This window comes from Asterias rubens, chromosome 22, assembly GCF_902459465.1.
Source record: "Asterias rubens chromosome 22, eAstRub1.3, whole genome shotgun sequence".
Lineage (NCBI taxonomy): Eukaryota > Metazoa > Echinodermata > Asteroidea > Forcipulatida > Asteriidae > Asterias > Asterias rubens.
The window spans coordinates 7,259,674-7,285,324 of record NC_047083.1 but is presented as its reverse complement, the minus strand read 5'-3'; the positions used below and the strand labels follow the sequence as shown (position 1 = coordinate 7,285,324).

At 38.8% G+C, this 25,651-nt stretch overlaps 3 protein-coding genes across 5 annotated transcripts; all 3 read right to left on the bottom strand.

The window, feature by feature from the left end:
* Nucleotides 1-3,763: 3,763 nt before the first annotated feature.
* Nucleotides 3,764-8,083, bottom strand: LOC117305103 (zinc finger protein OZF-like). Of its 2 annotated transcripts, none has more exons than XM_033789846.1 (2): nucleotides 7,950-8,083; nucleotides 3,764-5,731 (listed from the first exon to the last, which is right to left on the bottom strand). In XM_033789846.1, exon 2 carries the CDS (start codon nucleotides 5,186-5,188, stop codon nucleotides 3,938-3,940), a length of 1,251 nt encoding a protein of 416 aa, XP_033645737.1. In that variant the 5' UTR covers nucleotides 5,189-5,731; nucleotides 7,950-8,083; the 3' UTR covers nucleotides 3,764-3,937. The 2 variants fall into 2 exon arrangements, with proteins under 2 accessions (XP_033645737.1, XP_033645738.1); XM_033789847.1 differs by having other exon boundaries at nucleotides 7,959-8,083.
* Nucleotides 8,084-11,519: 3,436 nt separating this feature from the next.
* Nucleotides 11,520-14,437, bottom strand: LOC117305102 (zinc finger protein 91-like). The gene has a single exon (XM_033789845.1). The coding sequence runs from the start codon at nucleotides 13,988-13,990 to the stop codon at nucleotides 11,591-11,593; it is 2,400 nt and encodes a 799-aa protein (XP_033645736.1). The 5' UTR covers nucleotides 13,991-14,437; the 3' UTR covers nucleotides 11,520-11,590.
* Nucleotides 14,438-14,523: 86 nt separating this feature from the next.
* Nucleotides 14,524-23,934, bottom strand: LOC117305104 (gastrula zinc finger protein XlCGF26.1-like). 2 transcript variants are annotated; one of them, XM_033789849.1, is made up of 2 exons: nucleotides 23,831-23,934; nucleotides 14,524-16,919 (listed from the first exon to the last, which is right to left on the bottom strand). In XM_033789849.1, the coding sequence occupies exon 2, from the start codon at nucleotides 16,468-16,470 to the stop codon at nucleotides 15,307-15,309; it is 1,164 nt and encodes a 387-aa protein (XP_033645740.1). In that variant the 5' UTR covers nucleotides 16,471-16,919; nucleotides 23,831-23,934; the 3' UTR covers nucleotides 14,524-15,306. The 2 variants fall into 2 exon arrangements, with proteins under 2 accessions (XP_033645740.1, XP_033645739.1); XM_033789848.1 differs by having other exon boundaries at nucleotides 23,845-23,934.
* Nucleotides 23,935-25,651: the final 1,717 nt, after the last annotated feature.

Genomic DNA, 25,651 nt, shown 5'->3' with positions numbered 1-25,651 from the left:
AAGGTTGTATGCAAATAATTATTTTGAGTAATTACCAATAGTGATATGTAAATTGAGTTTCATTCATGTAAATCGAGTTTCATTCACAGCTGAATTCGTGTTTTTATAAGCTTTATTTTGGTGTAGGTTTGAACCCTGTGGCATTTTGCATTCTTGAGATATACTGATATTTGCATGTTCATATTTTACAATTTAATGAAAGTGCCTTCAGAGGGAAGATAAAATGTCATTTTGAGAAAACTGGGAACCTTAACTTTCAAAGATGCTATGTCAGATTTTTGGCCGATTTGACCCAAATTTTTATATTTAAACTTAAAGGCAGTGGACACTATTGGTAATTGTCAAAGACTAGCCTTCACAGTTGGTGTATTACAACATATGCATAAAATAACAAACCTGTGAAAATTTGAGCACTATCGGTCATCAAAGTTGCGAAATAATAATGAAAGAAAAACAATCCTTGCAACACGAAGTTGTGTGTGTTTAGATGGTTGATTTCGAGACCTCAAGTTCTAAACTTGAGGTCTCGAAATCAAATTCGTGGAAAATTACTTCTTTCTCGAAAACTATGGCACTTCAGAGGGAGCCGTTTCTCCCAATGTTTTATACCATCAACCTCTCCCCATTACTCGTCATCAAGCAAGGTTTTATGCCAATAATTATTTTGAGGAATTACCAATAGTGTCCACTGCCTTTAATAGGTATTTTGATGTGGGTAGAGAAAGTTACAAGCTTTCATTTGAGCCATTGCTCGAAAACGTCTGCCAAGTATTAGTAGCAGTGAAATAAAGTGCTCAAAATAAGTTTTTGTCGGGATCCCGACAATATATCACGTGACCAATTTTTATGTGTTTTATAAGAAACGTTTTAAATTTTTGTCATGGTTCCTGACCATTAAAAGTAAAAGTTAAACTTGTTTTCGTTAGAGCGGGTGATACTCTTTGAAAAAAAATCTATTTTTTAATGTTTGGGGCCAAAAATCTGACATAGCATCTACAAGTCTTTCTTTTGGAGCCAGATTTCATGGAACTGCACAAAAAATAACTCAGCACAACAAAAACTATGTATTTTTACCAGATTGAGGTTTCCACCCAGCCAACTTATCATACATTTAAGGCATGATAGGTGTACAATTTTCAACTGGTGTCCTGCCAAATTCTGCTAAGCAATATGTTCAGGTAAAGCTAACTTTTAGAAAATGAGTCCATAAATTGATTTCATGATTTTGATGTGTCTTCCTGAGTAGGCCGTGCTCAAATTACACGCCCTTGCTACAACGTGCATACTTTGAATTAATGACAGAAACAAAATATACTAAATTTATTAACATTGGTCTTATAAATGTTCTTAAAATGAATTTGAGAATTTATTGTAACACAAACCACATTGTCCACAGATCTACATAAAACTTACACAGTTCGAAGGCTTCCCTCTCTGAGAAAAAATGTCATAAAAAAAAACCACACCCTTTAAAGACAGTGGACACTATTGGAAATTGTCAAAGACTAGTCTTCACAGTTGGTGTATCTCAACATATGCATAAAATAACAAACCTGTGAAAATTTGAGCTCAATCTGTCGTCGACTTTGCGAGATAATAATGTAAGAAAGAAAAAACCTTGTGTCACGAAGTTTTGTGGCTTTCTGGTGCTTGATTTCGAGACCTCAAGTTCTAAACTTGAGGTCTCGAAATCAAATTCGTGGAAAATTACTTCTTTCTCGAAAACTACGTCACTTCAGAGGGAGCTGTTTCTCACAATGTTTTATACCATCAACCTCTCCCCATTACTCGTAATCAAGTAAGGTTATGTGATGATAATTATTGTGAGTAATTACCAATAGTGTCCACTGCCTTTAATACCCAAACTACAAATGCAACAAAATATCTAGAATCAGAAAAATGTTATGTTTTGCTGTAATAATGTGAATATGGACACACACTACTAGGGCCAAGTTCACAAAGAGAAGATTGACCTTGACTGTCAAGAAATTGTGTTCTTCTGAACAAAAAACACTGGTGAAATATTGAAAACTCATGTTTTAAAAGAGGAATTTTATACAGCTTTATACAGCTTTGTGAAATAAAGCCTTGGTAGTTTACAATGTAGACATTGACAACCCCTATTCTAAAGTATTCTTTCTTCCACAAATATCACAGAATTTGTCTCGCCTTCACAGTGAATTCCAAACTGTTTCTATAAAGTGCACCACATAGGTTACACCAAGTCAGACATGTACTGGGCCCAATTCCATGGCTCTGCTTTCCGTAAGCACAGAATCGGCGCTTAAGAATTCTGTGCTTACAGCAAGTGTATTTCACGGGTTAGCGGCGAATTTTGGCTTCTGCGCGTGCGTACTCCCCGTTACTAGGCATTCTAGGCTTACACGGCTAGCACAGAAATTCGGCGCTTGCAAGTATAAGCGGTGAATCGTGATCGTAAGCACAGAATTCGGCAGTAAACAGAGCCATGAAATTGAGCCCTGATGTAGTTCAACCCAAATATAAATAAATTTAGTTTCAAACGGGCAAATTTTACGCAACTTTCACATTCGGATTGCTCATGATTAGATCAATGTTTCAGAGTCGTTCGACCGACTGCAACAGTCGATCTCTCGACTTCCAGCGAGTTTGGTCGCTCCCAGTCCCAGCTAGTCCTAACGGTTTCAAGCGCAAAACTTTTGACACACAATTCAGTAATTTGTTGAGGCGCAACTCGTGAGTGCCTGTCTGAACCTGCAGCCGATTTCATGAGACGCTAGGATTAATCCTATCTCAAGTTAGGATGAGTAACTCGTACTTACTTAAGATGGGTTTAATGTGTCCAAACGTCTATGGATACAGAACTTAACTCGTCCTAAGTCCTAAGATTAATCCTAAGTTAGGAAGAGTTTGGTGAAATCGAAGGCTGGTGCTACATAGAAATTTCTTCTTTCGGGAATTCACATCAGTAATATTAAACCATTGATTTTTCTTTTGTACTTCCCATTTTGTTGAGAACACACTGAATGGTTTTTCAAAGTACTTTTTTATTGTTCAATGGAAAAGACTTTTGTCATACCATGATTTTTCTGTGGAATGTAACTGACAGCTACATCTTAAGTCAAATCGACCAACCGACAATCGATCGATCAATCAGGCAATCAATCAATAGTTTTCTGTTTTTGTAAATTCTGTATATTTTGTGCCTGAATAAAGAGTTAGCTTTGAAAAGTCAAAACAATTCAATCAATCAATCATCCAATCCTTCAATCAATCATTAAAGATGTCAATCCAACAGTCATTGCTCATAAGGCTGTAAAGTACTTTTCATAAACATATATTGTTTTTACACCAGTGTGTACTCTATGATGTTTATTCAGAGTGTCTATTCCATACAATTCACAAATTTTGAACTGTGGACTCAACTGCTTAGACTGCCGTTGTTTTTTTTTAACTTAAAGGCAGTGGACACTATTGAGAATTACTCAAAATAATTATTGGCATAAAACGTTTCTTGGTAAAGAGTAATGGGGAGAGGTTGATAGTTTAAAACATTGTGAGAAACGGCTCCCTCTGAAGTGACGTAGTTTTCGAGAGAGAAGTAATTTTCAATGAATTTGATTTCGAGACCTCAAGTTTAGAATTTGAGGTCTCGAAATCAACCATATAAAAGCACACAACTTCGTGCGACAAGGGTGTTTGTTTACTTCATCCATATCTCGCAACTTCGACGACAATTTGAGCTCAAATATTCACAGGTTTGTTCTGTTATGCACATGTTTAGATACACCAAGTGAGAAGACTGGTCTTTGACAATTACCAATAGTGTCCACTGTCTTTAAATGTTTTTTTCGCATCCACAAATATCACATCGAGACCAATTCTCCCCAGTGTCGACCCGCTGAATTTTGTGTGAGAAAGTTTTTCCAAATACAAAATATCTCAATCAAATGGTTTCTTATAAATGTGGTATAGTTGGTGAATACTTAAACTGCTCTTCTGAAAATACGTCAGAAACAAATGGCTCCCCTACAGGGTGGACACATTCGTGTGTGTCAAATGTCTGTTTACATTCCAAGACTTTTCCACAAATATCACAAACAATTGGTTTCTCCTCAATGTGAGTTTTATCCTCAATGTGAGTTTGGTGATGGTTAAAGAGAGCGTACTTATAAGTGAAGCATTCTCCACAAATGTCACAAATGAACGGTTTCTCTCGGGTGTGTACTCTTTCATGACTTTTTAAACAGCTTTTAAAAGCAAATGCTTTTCCGCAAATGTCACAAACAAATGGTTTCTCTCCAGTGTGTACTCTCTGGTGACGATCCAGAGAGCTGTTGTGAGAAAATGCTTTTCCACATATATCACATGAAAATGGTCTCTCTCCAGTGTGCACTCTCTGGTGAGACGTAACATTGACCTTTTGAGAAAAAAGTTTTCCACAAATGTCACAAGCAAATGGTTTCTCTCCAGCGTGGATACTGCGTTGATGCCCAGTTAAACTCTTTTTGCAAGTTAAAGAAACTCCACAAATGTCACAACGAAATGGTGTGTCTCCAGTGTGGACACGCATATGAATTGTCAGGCAGGGTTTTTGTCTAAAAGCTTTTCCACATATTTCACAAACAAATCGTTTTTCTCCAGTGTGGATCTCTTGATGCAGTTTTACATTTATTTTACTGCTGAAGGCAGCTCCACATATGTCACAAGTAAAAGGTTTCTCTCCGGTGTGAACTTGCTCATGATTGGTCAGGTGGAATTTTCGTCTGAAGGATTTTCCACATAAATCACAAGTAAAAGGTTTCTCTCCAGTGTGAACTCGCTCATGATTGGTCAGGTGGGGTTTTTGTCTGAAGGATTTTCCACATGTTTCACAAGGAAATGGTTTCTCTCCAGTGTGAATACGGTTGTGGACAGTTAAGCCCGGTTTTTGTGCATAGGCCTTTCCACAAATGTCACAAACAAATGGTTTCTCTCCTGTGTGGACACGCAGGTGCTTGGCCAGGAGGAGTTTTTGTGGAAAGGCTTTTCCACATAAGTCACTAATAAATGGTTTCTCTCCAGTGTGGACTGGTTGATTGTTGGTCAGTTGAGGATCTTGTGAGAAAGCATTTACCCAAATATCACAAAGAAATGGTTTTGTGTCAGTGTGGACTCCTTGGTCGTTCACATCACAGACCAAATCAGTTTGGTTACTTTCAGAATTCATATTGGTAAATAGACAATTTTAACGTTTACTAGCAAGATTGTTTACAAATTTAAAAAGATAAGTAATTTTAAAATAAATCTTGCAGTCATTTTACTAGAAGAAATATTTCACAAGTCCAGAATTAGTCGCATGATGTAGAGTAGTTTGTTGCCAAAATATGTCAAAGGACACACTCATGAATATGGCCACTTAAAACAGTTTCTTCTTCTCCAAAAACACCATAAATAGATGTTTTCTCCTTTACTGTGGGTTCGTAATGGTCAGTCAAAATATGCTTTAAAAATGTCTGCAACTGTCACAAACTATTGCTCCTGCTCCAGTGAGGACACGGTGAGGACACAGTGATGTCGGTTTAAACTAATTGGAAGGTGTTACCAACACAACATGGTTTTTCTTAGATGTCAGACCCTGTATTTGATTACCAACATCGCACACAAATTCATCCAATGACTTCCACTATGGGTAACTTGATGTTTTTCCAGCTCACCTTTTTCTAAACATTGGTTGCTCCACATACAGGTCTTCTTTGGATGTACCTCATATCTGTATAATCAAGATCAAATTTAAAAGATACTTGCAACTTTGTTCTTTTACTGAGAATGATATTATTATTTATATGCACACTTTTACCAAGGCTCGATATTCTCATTGAACCACTGCCCTGAGGCCATTGATACCGCCCGCACAAATCCCAGGGTCTTGTGTTTTTGTTCAAATGTTGCCTTTAAGTTTCACTCTGAGTCTGAACTAGCCCTGGTAGGACGTCAGTCAGTGTCACTGCACTGACATCCTGGGTATAAAGCTTCTTTACAATGCGAACACAAATTTGACTAAAATTGTCTTTATTTTTTTACCTGATTTGAGAAGTTGAAGTTCTGTCAATTAGTTCAAAGCTAACAAATATATATCAATGGAAGAAATTATTTCCGAAAATATGCCCAAGTTCTGCACTGGCAATGTCATCAACATGTGGCGATGTCATCAATATGTACCGATTGATATTCATTAAAAATGCAGGAGGCATAAAACTTTCAAGTTTTATAGCTCAAATAGAATTTTTATTAGTTTCCGGTTAAATTTTGGTTACAAAAATGTAGCTTTTTTAACGAGAAACAAATACTTATAAGCAACGAAGCCGTCTGCCGCCATCTTGATTTTTCACAGACTTGTACATATGGACAACAGAGGGAGCTTTCCAGCATTTGGAAAATAGTCTGGGCACAAGACGTCAATGCCTGGTGCCGCATAGTTCTGCGCTTTGTGTAAATTGCTCGCTGACTAATTAGTGGTTGGTTGACACGAGTTGACGGCGATTTGGCTGCAAATAGTAGACCGCCAGTGATCGATGCAAGAAAGTGTTTACACGGAAGTTAGTGCACGACGTGGAATGGGAAACGTCAATTTCAGTTTTCTTTTTACAAATATTTTCACCATAAGGAGAAAATTCAACAATTTTAAATAAGCCTTCTTGGAGTTCCGACTACAAGGATTATGTGAGTAAAAGTTCAGCTTCCTGAGTTAGGTAGAAGCAGAATTCCCAGGTTCATATTTTGAACCTGTCGCATCAAACGCATTATTTTGTTGTTGTCTGTAAAAGGGGTGTTACAATGTTGCAGTGCGTGTGCGCGCTGTCCGTTTGCATTGCACGCCGTTCACTCATAGTGGCGCGCACGCACTGTAGCACTGCAACATTGTAACACCCCTTTTACAGAATGGTTTAGCCCAACAACAAAATAATGCTTTTGCAAAGCGATGCGACAGGTTCAAAATATGAACCTGGGATTTCGTAAGTTTTTGTCACTTTTTCTTTGAAATATTTCCTAAATGGTGTTTTGAGTATTATGGCAGGCTGCATTAGACATTGCAGATTAAGTTCGTACCCTCAGAATTTGTGTCATGATTTTTGAAAGTGGTAAAAATGGGGCAAATCTGGTGACTAGCTGTCGAAATTGTACGTGTTGGACCAGTTCAACCGTTTCCGCTCAAACAAACTCATAACCCTCCGGCCTGGCGGTCGTCGGGAGGAGGGCTACGTTATCGCAACTATATAGTGATTTGTACCAAAAATCAATCATTTTATAAATGTTTGAGCATAACCAACGACAGGAAACTTTATTCTCAGCATGATTAAGCCTGATGAAAATACAGACCGTGAGTAAACTGCATAGCTTCTGTCACCGGTGTAGTTGCGATAATGTAACCCTCCTGCCGACGGCCTGGGCTGGGCCATTTTTACTCTTTCGCTTGGGGATCTGGTAAGTTTTTGTCTTTTTTTCTTCAAATTATTTCCTCAATGGTGTTTTGAGTAATATTGTAGGATTCATTAGACATTAAGGATCAAGTTCGTGTTCCTAGAATTTGTGTCATGATTTTCAAAAGTGGTAAAAATGGAGCAAATCTGCTGACTAGCTGTCGAAATTGTACATTTTTAAGTTAAAATTTAACCATTTCGCCCGGCACACATTGCGTTTGCTTCGTAACCCTCCGGCTACGCCGTCGGCAGGAGGGTTACGTTATCGCAACTATCACCGGTGCAGCTTGCACAATCTTGCGATAGGGAATCAATGTTGGGGTTCGAAAACATATGAGGGTCGATAACGTATGAGTCTATGACGCTACGATAATTAATTGTATATTACTGTTGAGTAGGTAAGGTAGTGCTAGTGTAGTGTAGAGTGTAGTGGGCCCTAGTTAGTATAGTATTTGTACTGTATGTAGGCCCTTTAGTTTTATGTAACTAATTCATAATCGTAAAACTTACCATGCTTACCATACTGATAGAAAGCTACGATAGAGAAGAGTTTACTGTGAAAAACTCACGACTCCTGAAAAGGTCAAATTCTATTTGAAAAGTCAAGCATCAAGCCAAGCGTAACAATTCTGACACGGCCTTTAATTTGTTGTGCTAGGTGCCTCAAGGAAATGTCAGAGGTCATACACACGAACTCATGGCTCAACACAGTTGCTTTGCTTCTCAACGTTATAGATTAGAGGGATCGACCACCGGTCCCAACATTTTGCATTCGACGTGAAACCACGCTTTGTCGGGCTCCCTGATCAACTTCGTACGACCGAATACCACGATCTGTGGTACCAGACTCGTTTACCCAGCGTGTCAAGTGTTTACGACTGTTTTATGAAATAATTTCTAGAAATTAATTTTACAAACTTCTTCAACAGGGAACATGGATGAGTCCCTAACAACAAGGTGTAATACACTGCGGAACGGTTAATAAGATCATTTTAAAAAAATAGAATGTTCTCAAAATCGGTGCTTGACCTTGAAGCTTGGTAGATAATTAAATTGCCAAGTCTATTTTTTAACGAACCCCTTTCAACTTCAATTCCTATCCCAAGGCGCCGCCACCACTGGGGCCCCATTTCACAGAAAATAGTACCTCCTCCCGACGGCTTCGAGGCAGGAGGATCGCAACAGACGCAACTACAGAAAATCTTGACAAATTTGTATGCAAATACAAAGCAAAAGTTGAGCTGGGCACCACCAGTGACAAAATTGCAAACCTTATTAAATTTTGGCTAAACCTGTCTGTTATAAGCAATACTTTTCTGTGTTAGCAGGTTTTTGCGGTCCTACTACTTGCCGTCAACTCGCCGACTTGCCGTCAACTCGCCGTCAAATCATTTTCGTGCCGTCAACTCATTAAATTTACTTGAAAAATTTATAAACGGGGCACGGAAGTGTTAAGTCTGGGCTAAACTACATATTTCTCATGGTTTTCGGTACAAATTCATTCACAAAAACGACTTTGTGTTGGTAAAAAAAGTACCAATCATTGACATCTTGGGCCAAGATTAATCCATATGAAAAAGCAAGGTGGCGGCCGACGGTTTTGCTGCTTCGAGATCATTTTTTCACAAGAAAAAAACCTCAATTTTTATTCCGAAATACGACCTAAAACTTACGCAAGTTCTCTTTTAGCTGATACGTCACCGTTCTATGCTTCTTTTGTGGATTTTAAATGTATATTGGAGGAGTTGACGGCGAGTTGACGGCACAAGTGAGTTGACGGCGAGTTGACGGCAAGTAGTAGGACCCGGTTTTTGCGTGCTCCACGACAGGCTTTATGAAATTGGGCCCTGGCCTTATGGATATTTCCTTTGCAATGCCCTCGCGAGGATGATGAGCAGACTACTTTTTTTATGCGGGGGGGGGGGGGGGGGTGGGGGTTTCTTGATTCCCCTTTGAAAATGTACCAGTAGTGGTAGGGCAATACATGTTTTGTTTAACCCCACCGAAGTTCCCTTTACAATTTGTCTACCCCACCCATGGAGGAATGCATGCTTGACCCTCCTCCATTATGCCCTAGGGCTACATATGCAGTTAACAAAACATCTTTAAAGGAAAACCATCCGACTTCAGAAAAACATGCCTTCAAGGCAGACTTTGTGGAAAATTAATTGCAGGCCTCATACTTCACGGAGGCAATGAAAAAGCGATTGCCTCGATGCCCACGGGCCATTGGTCCATTGCCTTGCTTAGTCCTCATAGGGTTTCCAATTCCTCATAGGGTGCTCTTTGGAGAAAATGCCTTGGTGCCCCTGCCCCATCAAAAACGAAGCAAACGGGCCTTAGATTGTTCTACATTAATTTGTGCTAATCAGAACTCAAAACAGACTCTGTAAACTAAAAAAATAATTCCTGTGTTTTATTTATTCAAGTTTCCTTTATATATTATACACATCATCACAAAGTAAACAAAACATGTTCGAGGTACATGTACATGTAATAATGAGATGTCAATTTTGTGTAAATGGTGAACCTTTACTTTTTAAATCTTTCTTTCTGAGCCCAATTTCATGAAGCTGCTTTAAAGCACAAAAAAAGCTCAGCACAACAAAATTATGCTTTTACCAGAATAAGGTTCCCAGCCAATCATAGACGTGTACAATTTGTAACTGGTATCCTGCTAATTTATGCTTGGCTGATATTTTTTTAAGCAATATTGTTCGGTTAAGTAACTCTTCAAAATTGAGCCCATACAAATTTATGTCATGATTATGAAGTGTCAGACCTCAGTTGAATTCTTTAAACGTCGTTATCTATCTATCTATCTAAGTTCTAAAGTACTCCACATTTGGTAATTATACTCAAAATATTTTTTAGCATAAAACCTTACTTGGTGACAAGTAATGGGGAGAGGTTTTCGAGAAAGAAGTAATTTTTCACGAATTTGATTTCGAGACCTCAGATTTAGAACTTGAGGTCTCGAAATCAACCATCTAAACGTATACACAACTTTGTGTGACAAGGGTGTTTTTTTCTTTCATTGTTATCTCGCAAGTTCCATGACCGATTGAGCTCAAATTTTCACAGGTTTGTTATTTTATGCATATGTTGAGATACACCAACTGTGAAGGCTAGTCTTTGACAATTACCAATAATGTCCACTGCCTTTAAACCCAGTTCAGACATGTACTCTAGAGTAATGCAGAACCAAACAGATTTGGAGCTACATGTACTGTCAACCCACATAAATTGTGGTTTCAGACAGGCAAACTTTACACAACATTTTTACTCATTCTCGATCTTGAAGACGAGCAGAGTATACTGTTCGAAACGTCGAGACCTAACCCGGCTCTTTTCAGAGCCAACACTCACCCTAAGAGATTTACACATGGTTTTACCTGCAAATTACTATTTATTTTTAGTTTCTTCTTATTTCTCCGAACTATGCAAAGCTTCAAACAATACCAACATTTTTACATTGGAATTAGCTCATGACAAGATCATCAACGTTTGAAATCAAGACGCTTCGGAGTCGTTACACTGATGCAACAGTCACATCTTTCAACTTCCAGCTAGTTTGGTCGCTCCCACCCAGTCAAAATGTTTCATGCGCAAAGCTCTTTATGTACACAATTCATAAATTTTGTGAGACACGACTCTAGAGTGCCGGTTTGCTAAAGTGCCTGGGTGTTATAGAAATTTCTTCTTTTGAGCTGCGAGACAGCTTTTCCGTAATTATCTCTCTTATGTATTCTTTTAAGTGTGGAATTGTTGGTGAATACTTAAAGGCAGTGAACACTATTGGTCATTACTCAAAATAATTATTAGCACAACACTTACTTGGTGACGATTAATGGGGAGAGGTTGATGGTATAAAACATTGTGAGAAACGGCTCTCTCTGAAGTGACACGGTTTTCAAGAAAGAATTAATTTTTCGCAAATTTGATTTTGAGACCTCAGATTTAGAATTTGAGGTCTCGAAATCAACCATCTAACACACAACTTCATGTGACAAGGGCGTTTTTTCTTTTATTTTTTTCTCGCAACTTCGACGACCAATTGTGCTCAAATTTTCACAGGTTTGTTGTTTTATGCATATGTTGAGATACACCAAGTGAGAAGACTGGTCTTTCACAATTACCAATAGTGTCCACTACTCCTTTTTAACTACGTCACAAACTAATGGCTCCCCTACAGGGTGGACACATTTGTGTTTGTCAAATTTCTTTTGTGATTTCCAGACTTTTCCACAAATATCACAAACAATTGGTTTCTCCCCAATGCGAGTTTGGTGATGGTTAGAGAGAGCAGACTTACGAGAAAAGCCTTCTCCGCAAATGTCACAAATGAATGGTTTCTCTCCAGTGTGGACTCTTTGGTGACTTTTTAAATAACCTCTAAGAGCAAATGCTTTTCCACAAATTACACAAACAAATGGTTTCTCTCCAGTGTGTACATTCTGGTGACGATTCAGACTGCCTTTTTGAGAAAATACCTTACCACATATATCACAAACAAATGGTTTCTCTACAGGGTGGACACATTTGTGTTTGTCAAATTTCTTTCGAGATTTCAAGACTTTTCCACAAATATCACAAACGATAGGTTTCTCCTCAATGTGAGTTTGGTGATGGTTACAGAGAGCAAAGTTATAAGTGAAGCCTTCTCCACAAATGTCACAAATGAATGGTTTTTCTCTAGTGTGGACTCTTTCATGAATCTTTAAACCGCTTTTAAGGGCAAATGCTTTTCCACAAATGTCACAATCAAATGGTTTCTCTCCAGTGTGGACTCTTTTGTGATTTTTTAAATTGTCTCTTAGAGCAAATGCTTTTCCACAAATGTCACAAACAAATGGTTTCTCTCCAGTGTGTACTTTCTTGTGACGATTCAGAGAGCCTTTTTGAGAGAATGCTTTGCCACAGATATCACAAACAAATGGTTTCTCTACAGAGTGTACTCTTTTGTGACTTTTTAAATTTTCGCTAAGAGCAAATGCTTTTCCGCAAATGTCACAAACAAATGTTTTCTCTCCAGTGTGTACTTTCTTGTGACGATTCAGAGAGCCTTTTTGAGAGAATGCTTTGCCACAGATATCACAAACAAATGGTTTCTCTACAGAGTGTACTCTTTTGTGACTTTTTAAATTTTCGCTAAGAGCAAATGCTTTTCCGCAAATGTCACAAACAAATGTTTTCTCTCCAGTGTGGACTCTTTGGTGACTTTTTAAATAACCTCTAAGAGCAAATGCTTTTCCACAAATTACACAAACAAATGGGTTCTCTCCAGTGTGTACATTCTGGTGACGATTCAGACTGGTTTTTTGAGAAAATGCTTTTCCACAGATAACACAAACAAATGGCTCCCCTACAGGGTGGACACATTTGTGTTCGTCAAATTCCTTTTTGGATTTCAGGACTTTTCCACAAATATCACAAACAAATGGTATTTCTTCAGTGTGCACTCCCTGGTGACACCTGACACTGACCTTTTGAGCAAATACTTTTCCACAAATATCACAAGCGAATGGTTTCTCTCCAGCGTGGATACTGTGTTGATGCCCAGTTAATCTCTTTTTACTAGTGAAAGACACTCCATAAATGTTACAACCAAATTGCTTGTCTACAGTGTGGACACGCATATGAATTGTCAGGTAGGATTTTTGTGAAAAAGCTTTTCCACATATTTCACAAATAAATCGTTTTTCTCCAGCAGTGTGGATCAGTTGATGACGTTCTGCATGTTGTTTTCTGTTGAAGGCATCTCCACATACATTGTCATAAGGAAATGGTCCCTCTCCAGTGTGGATACGGTTGTGGACGGTTAAGTCGTTTTTTCGTGTGAAGGTTTTTCCACATATTTTACAAGGGAATGACTTCTCGCCAGTGTGGACGCCCAAGTGGGTACGCTGATGGATGACCAGGCTAGGTTTACTTATGAAAACTTTTCCACAAATGTCACAAACAAATACAAGTAGTTGCTCTCCAGTGTGGATCTGTTGACGGTCAGTGAGGTTGAAATTTTGTGAGAAACATTTTCCACGGATTTCACAAGGAATTAGTTTCTCTCCAGTGTGGATACAGTCGTGGATGGTCAAGCAATGTTTTTGTGAGAATGATTTTCCACAAATACCACAGACAAATGGTCTCTTTCCTTTGTGGGCTCTCTGGTGTCTACTAAGACTGGTTTTAAATGAAAATGCTTTTCCACAAATATCACAAGAAAATGGTTTCTCTCCAGTGTGGACACGGTCGTGGCTTATCAAGCAATGTTTTCGTGAGAAGGCTTTTCCACAAGTGTCACAAACAAATGGTTTCTCTCCAGTGTGGACACGCTGATGGATTGTTAGGCTAGACTCATTTGGGAAACCTTTTCCACAAATGTCACAAGTAAATAGTTTCTCTCCAGTTTGGACTGGCTGATTGTTGGTCAGTGGGAGATCTTGTGAGAAAGCGTTTGCCCCAATATCACAAAGAAATGGTTTTGTGTCAGTATGGACTCCTTGGTGATTCAAGTCACAGACCAAATCAGTTTGGTTACTTTCAGGATTCATATCGGTAAATAGAAAATTTTAACGTTTACTGGCAAGATTAAAATTTACAAAGATTTGACAAAATAAATCTTACTTTCATGCTACCCGAAGAAATATTTCACAAGTCCAGAATTATTCGCATGATGTATAGAACTTTGTTACAAAATAATTATGTCAAAGAAGGATACACTCAGGGATATGTTCACTTAAACAACAGTTACTTCTTCTCCAAACCACCATAAACAAATGGTATCTCCTTTACTGTGGGTTCAGTTATGGTCAGTAAAACTGGCTTTAAAAATGTCTGCAACTGTCTTAAACTGATTGAACCGTGTTACCAACACAACATGTTTTTTCTTTGATGTCAGAGCCTGTATTTGATTACCAACATTACACACAAATTCATCCATCCAATGACTTTTTCCACGAATTTGATTTTGAGACCTCAAGTTTAGAATTTGAGGTCTTGATATCAAGCATCTGAGAGCCCACATTCATTATTATCTCGCAACTTCAATGACCGATTGAGCTCAAATTTTCACAGGTTTGTTATTTTTTGTGCATGTTGAGATACACTGGTGAGAAGACTGGTCTTTGACAATACCAATAGTGTCCATTGTCTTTAAGGAAAATCTCACACCCCAAATCACCTGGTATTTGATAGTTCAAAAGACCTTTTTTTACACACATAAAAAAATCACAAATATCCCAGAGTGAGACAAATAACTGCTTCTCTCAAGAGCCAAGAAAATGAAATACTAGATTCTTAATGCTTTTCTAAAAAATTATTCAGATAAATGGTTCCACTCAAAGTGAGCAGAGGTCAGTGAGAACAAACTTCTTCATGAAATTCTAGGATTCTCCACAAATGTCATAAATAGTTTCTCTCCATCCAGTGTTAAAATGAGAAGTGCAAACCTGATATTTCAGGGAGGCAACAAACCTACTTGCCGCATTGGTGCTCCAGTAGAAATTTACAATTTCCTAAAAGAGTGCCCTTTATACCAAGGAGAAAGGCTTTTGTGCCCATGCCCTTTCAAAAACAAAACAAACAGGCCTGGATGTTTTTCACAAATGAACAGGCTTGGCACCTCAGTAGGTGTTGTTTTTGAGAGGAGGCTGATCCACAAATCTCACAGGCAAGTGGTTTTTCTCCTGTGTGTAGAAAATACAGTACAAGATTATGGTACTTTACATGTAGGTGTTTTCTTGTTGAGAAGGCTTTTCCACAAATTTCACCATAAGCTCTCCTCAAAGTGGACACTGTGATGTTCACTTAGAATATCCATTTTTGAAAAAGATTGTCCACAAAAAATGTCACAAATAAATGGTTTCTATCAATGGTGGACTCTGTGGTGCTCTTTTAGACTGGTTTTGTAAGTGAAAGCTTTTCCACAAATATCACAAGAAAAACGTTTCTCTCCCGTGTGGAGTTTTTCGTGCTTTTGTAGATTGGTTTTAAGAGAAAAGGATTTTCCACAAATATCACAGGAAAACGGTTTCTCTCCAGTGTGGACAAGTTTATGGTGTTTGAGGTTTCGTTTTAGTGAAAAGGCTTTCCCACAAGTGTCACAAAGAAATGGTTTCTCTCCAGTGTGGACACGCTGATGGGTGATCAGGCTGTGCTTATTTGGAAAACCCTTTGTACAAATGTCACAGACAAATGGTTTCTGTTTAGTGTGGTGGGCACTACAGTGAATTTTAAGACCGCAACTTTGAGCAAATGATTTTCCACAAATGTCACAAACAAATGGTTTCTCTCCAGTGTGGGCTCTTCTTTGGTGTGCTTTCAGACCGGTTTTAAGTGAAAATGCTTTTCCACACATATCACAAGGGAATGGTTTCTCTCCAGTGTGGACACGGTCGTGGTATTTCAGGTAATGTTCTTGTTTAAAGGCTTTTCCACAAGTGCCACAAACAAATGGTTTCTCTCCAGTGTGGACACGCTGATGGGTTGTTAGGGCATACTCATTTGGGAAACCTTTTTCACAAATGTTACAGAAGAATGGTTTGTCCTCGGAGTGTATTTGGTAATGACCAGTTAACGCAAACTGATAAGTAAAACGCTCTCCACAAATGTCACAAGTAAATGGTTTCTCTCCAGTGTGGACTAGTTGGTGTGTGTTTAGGCTGTTTTTGCGAGGAAATGCTTTTCCACAAACGTCACAAACAAATGGTTTCTCTCCAGTGTGGACTCTTTGATGTGATTGTAACCTGTATTTCTGAGAAAATGCTTTTCCACAAATATCACAAGAAAATGGTTTCTCTCCAGTGTGGACACGGTCGTGGTACTGCAGATGATGTTTTTGTGAGAAGGCTCTTCCACAAGTGTCACAAACAAATGGTTTCTCTCCAGTGTGCACACGCTGATGGGTTTTCAGGTCAAGTTTTTTTGTGAAGACCTTTCCACAAATCTCACAAACAAATGGTTTCTTTTCACGGTGGGCATTTTGGTGCTTTAACTCTTGGACATTTTCAGGTGTCTCCGTTTCAGAATTCATATTTGTTAAATCCAATAAAGTGTTTTATCATAAGACGCCAAGTTATTTTTAAAACATGAAGCATGTCTCACTTTTTTTTATCCATACAGGTTAAAAAAATGTTTACATTTGTACCTAAATTTTATCCACAAATACCACAAAAGTCCAGTGTTGTGGACAACCTTATTAAAGGACACGCTGAAATTCTGAACTTAATAGGTTTCTTCAGTGTGCAGTCTTTGGAGTTTCAGCCAGAGAAAACATTCAAGCGGCAAAAGTTGACATCACGCAATAATTCATCCAAGGATTTCAGAAGTTCCAAGTCTTTAAGAAAGACTTGGCTACACTTACATGTACAACTGTAGGTTACGTTTTATATACATCACATCACATCACATGTGTAAAATGGTTCGTGTTGGTTGTACTAGTTCAAAGGTCACAGTTTTACATCGCTTCTATCTCATGTACATCTGCAGATAAAGAATAAAACAGAAAAACACCTTCATTCATAAAACTGTACATAACAATCAGTGTTCGTAATATCCAAAATACTCAAATATTCGATATTTGTTTGACATCGGTATCGCCTAGATGTCACTTATTGAAATGTATGAACAATCTTGGTATTAAACAATTTCTATGTCTAGATTAATCTCAAGGTTTTAGTGTTAGAAATGGAATTTAGCAGCGTGTTGTTGATTTCTCCATTTGAACAAAACTGTCCTCAGCTATGTAAACATGCAGCCCGATGTTTCAAGACTATGCTTATTTTTACTCAATTCTGCATGTACGGCCTAGCTGGGGTTAACGGAGTGCATTCCACTTACGCAAAAGACTCGCAACTGTTCGCGCAAACGTTTTTTTATCTTCTAAACGATGTCAATATGGTGGCGCCCTGAATAGTCCACTTTTTGACATCATTACATCAACTAATTAACTTTGTTATTCTAAATTTGCATTATCATCCACCAAAAATACAATGTAATTATGTTTGTGACCAAGAAATAATACCGTATGCTTGTCCGCAATTTTAAAAACCACTCGCCAATACCTCAGAGGTATGTTCGCCTAAAGTTGCCAACATTCGCCAACTAATATCGACAACGGTGAACAACTCGTTCCACTTGAAATTGTTGGCGAACGTGCGCAACTGTTGGCAACATTTGCGCGAGTGGAACGCAACCCAGGCCTATATACATGTATTTTTCTCATCACTTTTTGCCAAAATCTAGGTCTACTATAGGTTGACATAATTCTTTATAACTGGTAAATCATAATATAGAAAGAGAATAACCCACAAAAGAATGGGCCAATTTTGGATTATTTACGAACATTATAATACAGGTAAATAAAACGATCCGATAACATTTACATGTACGACAGCCGACCACATGAGTTGATCAACCTCATTCCCATACACAGTGGCGTGTCATGGCTGAGCGGTTAAGCGCACTGGATTCAAGCTCTGGTGTTTGATCAGCAGAGTGTGGGTTCGAATCCCGGTCGTGACACTTACTACATAAAATTAGGGAGGTAGTGCTACATCAGTATGGACTGTAAAAGGGGTAACCCTGTTTCATCCCTAGGAGTAGGTGGCAACGGTCTCTGGATAAAATTGTAGCCCACACCTTGAAGTGGCCTTCATGCCTTGTGTGTCTGGCGACTTGCATACAAAATAAAAAAGTAAAAAATAATAAAATGCACTTGCTGTGACAATGTAACATCGCACACTGTTGTGTACTAAGTTGTAAAACTTGGCTTTAGATGGTGGCGCAGTGTATAAAATGTAGTGAACAAAACGTAGTTAAGCTGCCCGCAATTCTCAAGCATATAGCGTAAACATTAGGGAGGTTTACAATGTAGCTGCACATTCCACATGAACGTGAACTCAAGAAAATTATAGTCACCTGGAAGTGGTATTTTGTCAAAATATAGCCTTTGTGTACACGATGGTGCGCTATCTTCAAATTTGCGCGATACACAATTGGAACTGCCTATTCTGCATAACGCAAGTTATAAATTGCGCACAAAATTGTTGCGCAAATTTGTCAGTTGCCATTGACAGATGAGCGACACGTGCGCGCTGTGCTTTGAATTGTGGGTATTCAGGCCCCTCTGTTTTCTTTCCGTTTCAATAGCTAGTGCGCTGGGAACCACTCGTCTCGAAAATCAAGCAGTACAACCTCAAACACCTCAACTCGTGCATGCACTTCGCTCGTCCCCAGCGCCTTGCTTTAACCAACGAAAGGCACTGGGATGGGCAAATGCATCATGCACGCTCATCATTTTAGTAATGCGCAGTCCCATCATGCATCACACTCACACTGCATCATTATTTCTATGCACTGTACGCATGACGTACTTCCTCTGTTCAAGCGATTAGCACATCCCAGCGATCCTGGATAGATTGGCCGCTTGGGCCGAGCAAATGCATGCACTTGCAAAACCGTGAAAGGTTGAATTATTTGGTATTCACTGCGCCTGGGTCATTTACAAGAGATTTTATGTGCGTCATGTCCGTGGTGTATTGTTTTCCGCGATTGGCAAGTCAAAAAATCGGATAATCGTTCTTAGGGCCGTCCAAATCTGCGACAAGTGTGTCAATTTTTTGACTCAGGGTGGGTCTTTGGACACTCAAATCCGACTCACATATGGACAGTGACGCACCCTCCCACAGAAAACTTTTACTATAAAGGCAAAGCTTTTAAAATAGTAAGTTCGACAATTCTAGATACTTGCTAGATTTAATTTGGCTGTGATCGGGACCTGAATTGCTGTCGTTTGTTTCAGAAAACACGTACAATCAATTGAAAACACGAAAAAAACTGCCGCGATCGAGAATTTTGGTTGACTCGCCCGGCAGGCGATTGAATTTTTTTTTAAGGGAAACCCCTGTGTTTGCGGGTCATTTTGTGACGTCTTGTTCAATTCATTTCCTTGTTCTTTGTTTTTAATCATATATATAATATATATAGGCCTACTGGGTCATTCCGTGTCAAATTTTGATGAAACTTCATCAGAATGATTGGATGTGGCTCAAATGAACACATACAAAAAAGCTAAGTCGTACTCCATGTCAATTTTGAGATATGACCCATTGAAATTTGGTCGAGGCGGCCATTTTGTGCTCGCGAGACGCGAAAAGTGATTTTTGTGTTAATTTCCAACTTTGAAAGCTCATAATTTAGTTATTGTACCAGGTAGAGAGCTCAAATTTGGTATTCCATCTTACTTCTTGCCAAATTTCATGAATCTTTACTCTAAATTTAAATGTATCTCCTTTAATTTTCTAGTTATGGTCACTTAAAGTAGGCACTTTAATCAGCCGAAAATGTGTTTTGGGATAATTGGGGTCACCCTGTGCCAACATGAGAGGTCAAATGAATCCTATATGCCCTAGGTATTATCTATGGGTGCATGTCTATATCCATAAGCAATTATAAGCTCACCAATGCATCAATTTAGAAATAGCATGGGCCCAAAGTTGGTTCCAGCCAGAAAAAGGTAAAAAAGACCCCGCCCGTCTTGACCCCATTTGACCCCGCGATCAATTAAAACATTTTTTGAAATTTATACAAGTTAAACATTTATATTATATCTTCTTATACACCAATTTTCAGCTTTGGCACTCAACTCCTTCATGGTGTGGTGGCAATTTGAATATTATATGTTTTTGGCACATTTTAATATAATATCATACAGTGTACATGTACATTCATGTACACATACAATACATGTACATGGTAATGTTTGAAGCTTGTGTAACTAATTTTTCTGGCCAGCAAAAAGTAACATCAATGCATCGGCATTTGTGGTGTCTGCATGATACACAAGTACATATTTTGTTTGAGAAAGTAGTGTTTGATGTGATACACATTAGAGAAGTATTGTTCTAAAAAAGTAGTGTATGGAAAGTAATACCAGCGTTTTTGCAAATAAGGTGACCATGTGATTGGAAAGTTTAACCAGCATAAACATGTATATAGCATGGAGGAAACAGGGGACTGGGGTTGGGTTAATACCAGAGAAGAATATGACAGACAGTGAGCATTAAGTACTGGCAGATTTAATTTGTATTGTGTGCTGTGGTTTGATCCATGTTTCAAGTGAAACTACACACTGTATACTGGGGTATGGTTCCATACTGGGGTATGGTTCCAATATTTTGTGTAAACGGGAGCACTTTTTTGCAGCACTTTGAGGTACCTGCTTAAATTATTTATTGCAGTTGAAAACATGCATCATCAACCCATTTCTAAAAACAATAACACAAATAAACTTACTTTTTTGCTAGCCAGAAAAAAAACAGTTACACAAGCTTCAAACATATATTAGTTATTACCATGTATTGTACATGTGTACATGAATGTACATGTACATGTATACTGTACAATATTACATTAAAATGTGCCAAAAACATATAATATTCAAATTGCCACCACACCATGAAGGAGTTGAGTGCCAAAGCTGAAAATTGGTGTATAAGAAGATATAATATAAATGTTTAACCGTACCCAGTCTCTATCCACTTCAACAGCCCCAATCATAGTGTCATTGATGTTGAACTTCTGGTGATTGAAGCTTGCAATGGTGATGACACACACCGCAAGAATAGAGAATCACACTGGATTCACCAACTCAAGACAGTCAAACCCTTTGGACTTAACATAAACACTGGTGTTAAATAACTTCTCATTACCCTCCACTTCACTTCTGCCTAAGAACTCATATGTTGTATATATTCTGTACATAAAGTATAAATTAACCTAGTTTAAAGTTGTTTTTATAAATTCATCACTGTAACTATCTGATGTAAGTACCCCCCCCCCTTTTTTCCACAGGTCCCTCATACCTATTTTTAAAATCATCATACCTTTGATCTTGCTATTCTTATTAATTGACCATTGTTAGTTGCATCATGATGCAACTTGCTCTCTAATCCTACCCTTTCATGTCTCCCTGCATTGTTGTCGAACAATACATTTACCACTTTTATGGTCAAGTAACCCTTCCTTTCATTCTAAACATCCTTTGTCCTCGCCACTTCACTCCTATTGGTTCATAGCCCCCAATATTGTTTCTGAAATAGGAACTTTGATTGGCTGTTGTTTTCCCGCTTCTTTCTGGATCCTTTCCTTAATCCCTTTCCCCCTATCTTTTTCTATAAATGGATGTGTATTTGTTTGTACTTGTCTTGTGCCTCTGAAGAAGGTCCGGATTGGATCGAAAGCTAAGGCCATCTACCCTATTCATTATATAAATGTTTAACTGGTATAAATTAAAAAAAATGTTTTAATTGATCGCGGGGTCAAACGGGGTCAAGACGGGCGGTAGTTGCGATAATCGTAACCCTCCATCCTCCCGACGGTCGGAGACCGTCGGGAGGATGGAGGGTTACGATTATCGACCGTCGGGAGGATGGAGGGTTACGATTATCGCAACTAGACGGGCGGGGTCTTTTTGACCTTTTTCTGGCTGGAACCTAGTTGCGATAATCGTAACCCTCCATCCTCCCGACGGTCGGAGACCGGAGGGTTACGACACAAGACTGATATTATCGGTGTAACTAGCAGTTTTGACCAGTTTTTGCCAGACTCGTGATCAGATTCGTCCTTTTTTTCCACTTTCCAAAATCATGACAGACATTCTAACCACATGGAGTTGATCTTTATTGTATGACAACGTCATCTGGAACCCTTAAAACAACATCATGAAAATATTTGGCAGAAAAAACGACAAAAACTTACCAAAAGACTGACCGAATATATCCATAATCCATAGCGGGACCAACTAGTGATTTTGAACGTCGCACTTGCCTGGCAACAACCAATCAGCGTGACCCAACCATCGATGTCGTATGCGTATCGGCCATTCCAGCTTGCAAACTCACCGCCTGCGCAGCATGCAGGCATGTACATGTACATGTACATGTACTGTGTGAACATCGTGCGTGCACAAACTATACAGCTCGTAAGTTAGTACCGTGTGCTGCTCCATACCCCCACATGGCCAAACACACCCTGACGTTGTGGTGTGTGTGTGTGTGCAAGTGTACACAATACATGTACATGTACATGCCTGCATGCTGCGCACTCGGTGCGGGGGATCGGTGCTTACACACACAGTGCAGTGAGTTTGCAAGCTGGAATGGCCGATACGCATACGACATCGATGGTTGGGTCACGCTGATTGGTTGTTGCCAAGCAAGTGCGACATCAAAATCACTAGTTGGTCCCGCTATGGATTATGGATATATTCGGTCAGTCTTTTGGTAAGTTTTTGTCGTTTTTTCTGCCAAATATTTTCATGATGTAGTTTTAAGGGTTCCAGATGACGTTGTCATACAATAAAGATCAACTCCATGTGTTTAGAATGTCTGTCATGATTTTGGAAAGTGGAAAAAAAGGACGAATCTGATCACGAGTCTGGCAAAAACTGGTCAAAACTGCTAGTTTACACCGATAATATCAGTCTTGTGTCGTAACCCTCCGGTCTCCGACCGTCGGGAGGATGGAGGGTTACGATTATCGCAACTAGCTGGAACCAACTTTGGGCCCATGCTATTTCTAAATTAATGCATTGGTGAGCTTATAATTGCTTATGGATATAGACATGCACCCATAGATAATACCTAGGGAATATAGGATTCATTTGACCTCTCATGTTGGCACAGGGTGACCCCAATTATCCCCAAAAATTTTTTCGGCTGATTATTAAAGTGCCTACTTTAAGTGACCATAACTAGAAAATTAAAGGAGATACATTTAAATTGAGTGCAGATTCATGAAATTTGGCAAGAAGTAAGATGGAATACCAAATTTGAGCTCTCTACCTGGTACAATAACTAAATTATGAGCTTTCAAGGTTGGAAATTAACACAAAAATCACTTTTCGCGTCTCACGCGAGCACAAAATGGCCGCCGCGACCAAATTTCAATGGATTATATCTCGAAAACGACATGGATTATGACTTAGCTTTTTTGTATGTGTTCATTTGAGCCACATCCAATCATTCTGATAAAGTTTCATCAAAAATCTGAGAGGGTCACCTGGGGACCACTGGTTGATTTGACATGGAATGACCCTACTATAATAATAGTACTATACTAGTTTAATTGATATATTATCAATTAAAAAATTGTGGTAATATGGCCAATATTTCCAAATTCGTTCAAATAAAACAGATCTTCACCTGCATAATTGAACCTCCCTGTACTGTATGTGTTCTATTTTCCGAATACGCGGCTGGCTTTTCCGGGAATCGAGCTTCCAGATTCGGTCTGTATTTTGGTCAAGTGTTACATCAAAGTCCCTGAAGAATTGTGTCTAAAATCACTCTTGGTAGATATTGAGGGGAATCGTAGAAGAACGCTACACTTACTTTTTAGAACTTACGTTTGTTTTTTGGAGGGTAACAATTTTTTCCCATCAGAACTGAAAAGTGAAGAGCATCACACACAACACCACCGGCCTCTCGCTTCTCAACCATTGATCTCCATTTATACTGCAGTACATCATGTATAATGGTGACTAGCGGGATGCCGCGCTTAGCGCGGCACCCCGCTCGCTAGATGAGGAGGATTCTAGTATACAAATGTTGTAAAAGGTAATGTGGGGGCAAGGGAGGTATTCTTACAGGTAATAATCATTTGGATTGGATAAGAAATTGTATTTATGATCGGTATGGAAATTTGTCATTAATGTTGTATTTTGATAAAAATTACTTGTTGAGCGTGCACAACAAACGTCGCGACGCGTCGCATCCTCTCCTCACATTCTCTCTTGCGTTCTCCAACTAAAGGAATTGGTGTTTGTTTCTGGAATTGAGCTTTAATATTGGGGATGGGTATACTTGGCAATGATGGTACTTGGCATGATATGTAGGGTATTTCGTAATATTTTAGTGTTGATCGAGCGGGCCAACGCATTATCCGTAATGTGGATTATGTTTCGCCTCTTTTACGCATACTTTTAATTCAATCGGCTTTTGTCATTGTGTCAATTTTATCCACTGCACTGAGTATTTCCCAGCTAAGATGACTGTAAGGGTAATAATGCTTAGACGACTAAAAATATAGCACGTACACTGCTCCAATGACACACTTATTTTATTGTGTTGAGCACATTTGGTATAATTCAGTTACACTTGGCAAAATGTACATCCTGAGTCCCGCCCAAACTGCTTTCATTATAGTTACGAACTTTGTGAAACATTTGCTTGGTTATTTTGAGGGTCTGTACGTCCAGTTTTGGTTAATTTATATGGAGATGGGCCAATCGGACAATGTATACCACGCTGAATGTGGAATCAGCAGTGGTATTTAGCAACAAATCCATAGTCACCGATAGCCACGGATTTGAGTGGTCTATGTCTGGTCTCCCCCCTCAACAATTATCACCGCTGCTTATAGTAATAGCAGAGGAGAAATCCGACTAAAAAGGCTTGTATGAAAGTGGTACCCTCTTTTAAAACAAACTCATAATCACAGCCACTAATAGCCGCGGAGTTTATCTGACTGAAAAAGGAAGCTTCGAAGAAGTTCTGGTATACAGCAGATAAAAAATAACGCGTCAGTTGGTATGGACTTTAACGACAAAGTCAATTTCTGCAAAATTGTACTGAAAATAAAAATATTTAATGATTGGTTGCTATAACTGTTGAATGATTTTTGCTTTGTTTCCAATGAGGTGTACACGATTTTAGAATCTAAGGCCCCATTCATCGTGATCGTGATTTATTGAGCGTACGTCCAACGACGCAAACAAAGTTGTCTGAGCACCAAATAAAGCGAGTTTTCGGAACATGCTGTGCAACATATAATCTACTGTTTTTACCACCGCTTTTGGGAGTAACAGAGCGTCGGCCTCATTAATTTTTAGTTTATTCTCATATCAATTAATTCTCATGTAAACTTTCTGGTGAACATCCGCCGGGGCGCGCGCCCCGCGTGACGAAGTCCCCTGATAAAACATCCAATTATATAATGTTATCATAATTATCTGTGGAACGCTATACGAACTAAAACAATAGAAACGGTAATTTCTACTCCTATACATTCTCTCACTTAATTCACTTTCAGAAAACATTTGCCTAGTTATTTTGAGAGTTTGTATGCCAGCTACCCCTACATCCTCTCACTTAATTCACTTTCAGAAAACATTTGCCTTGTTGTTTTAAGGGTTTGTGGGCCAGTTTGGTTAA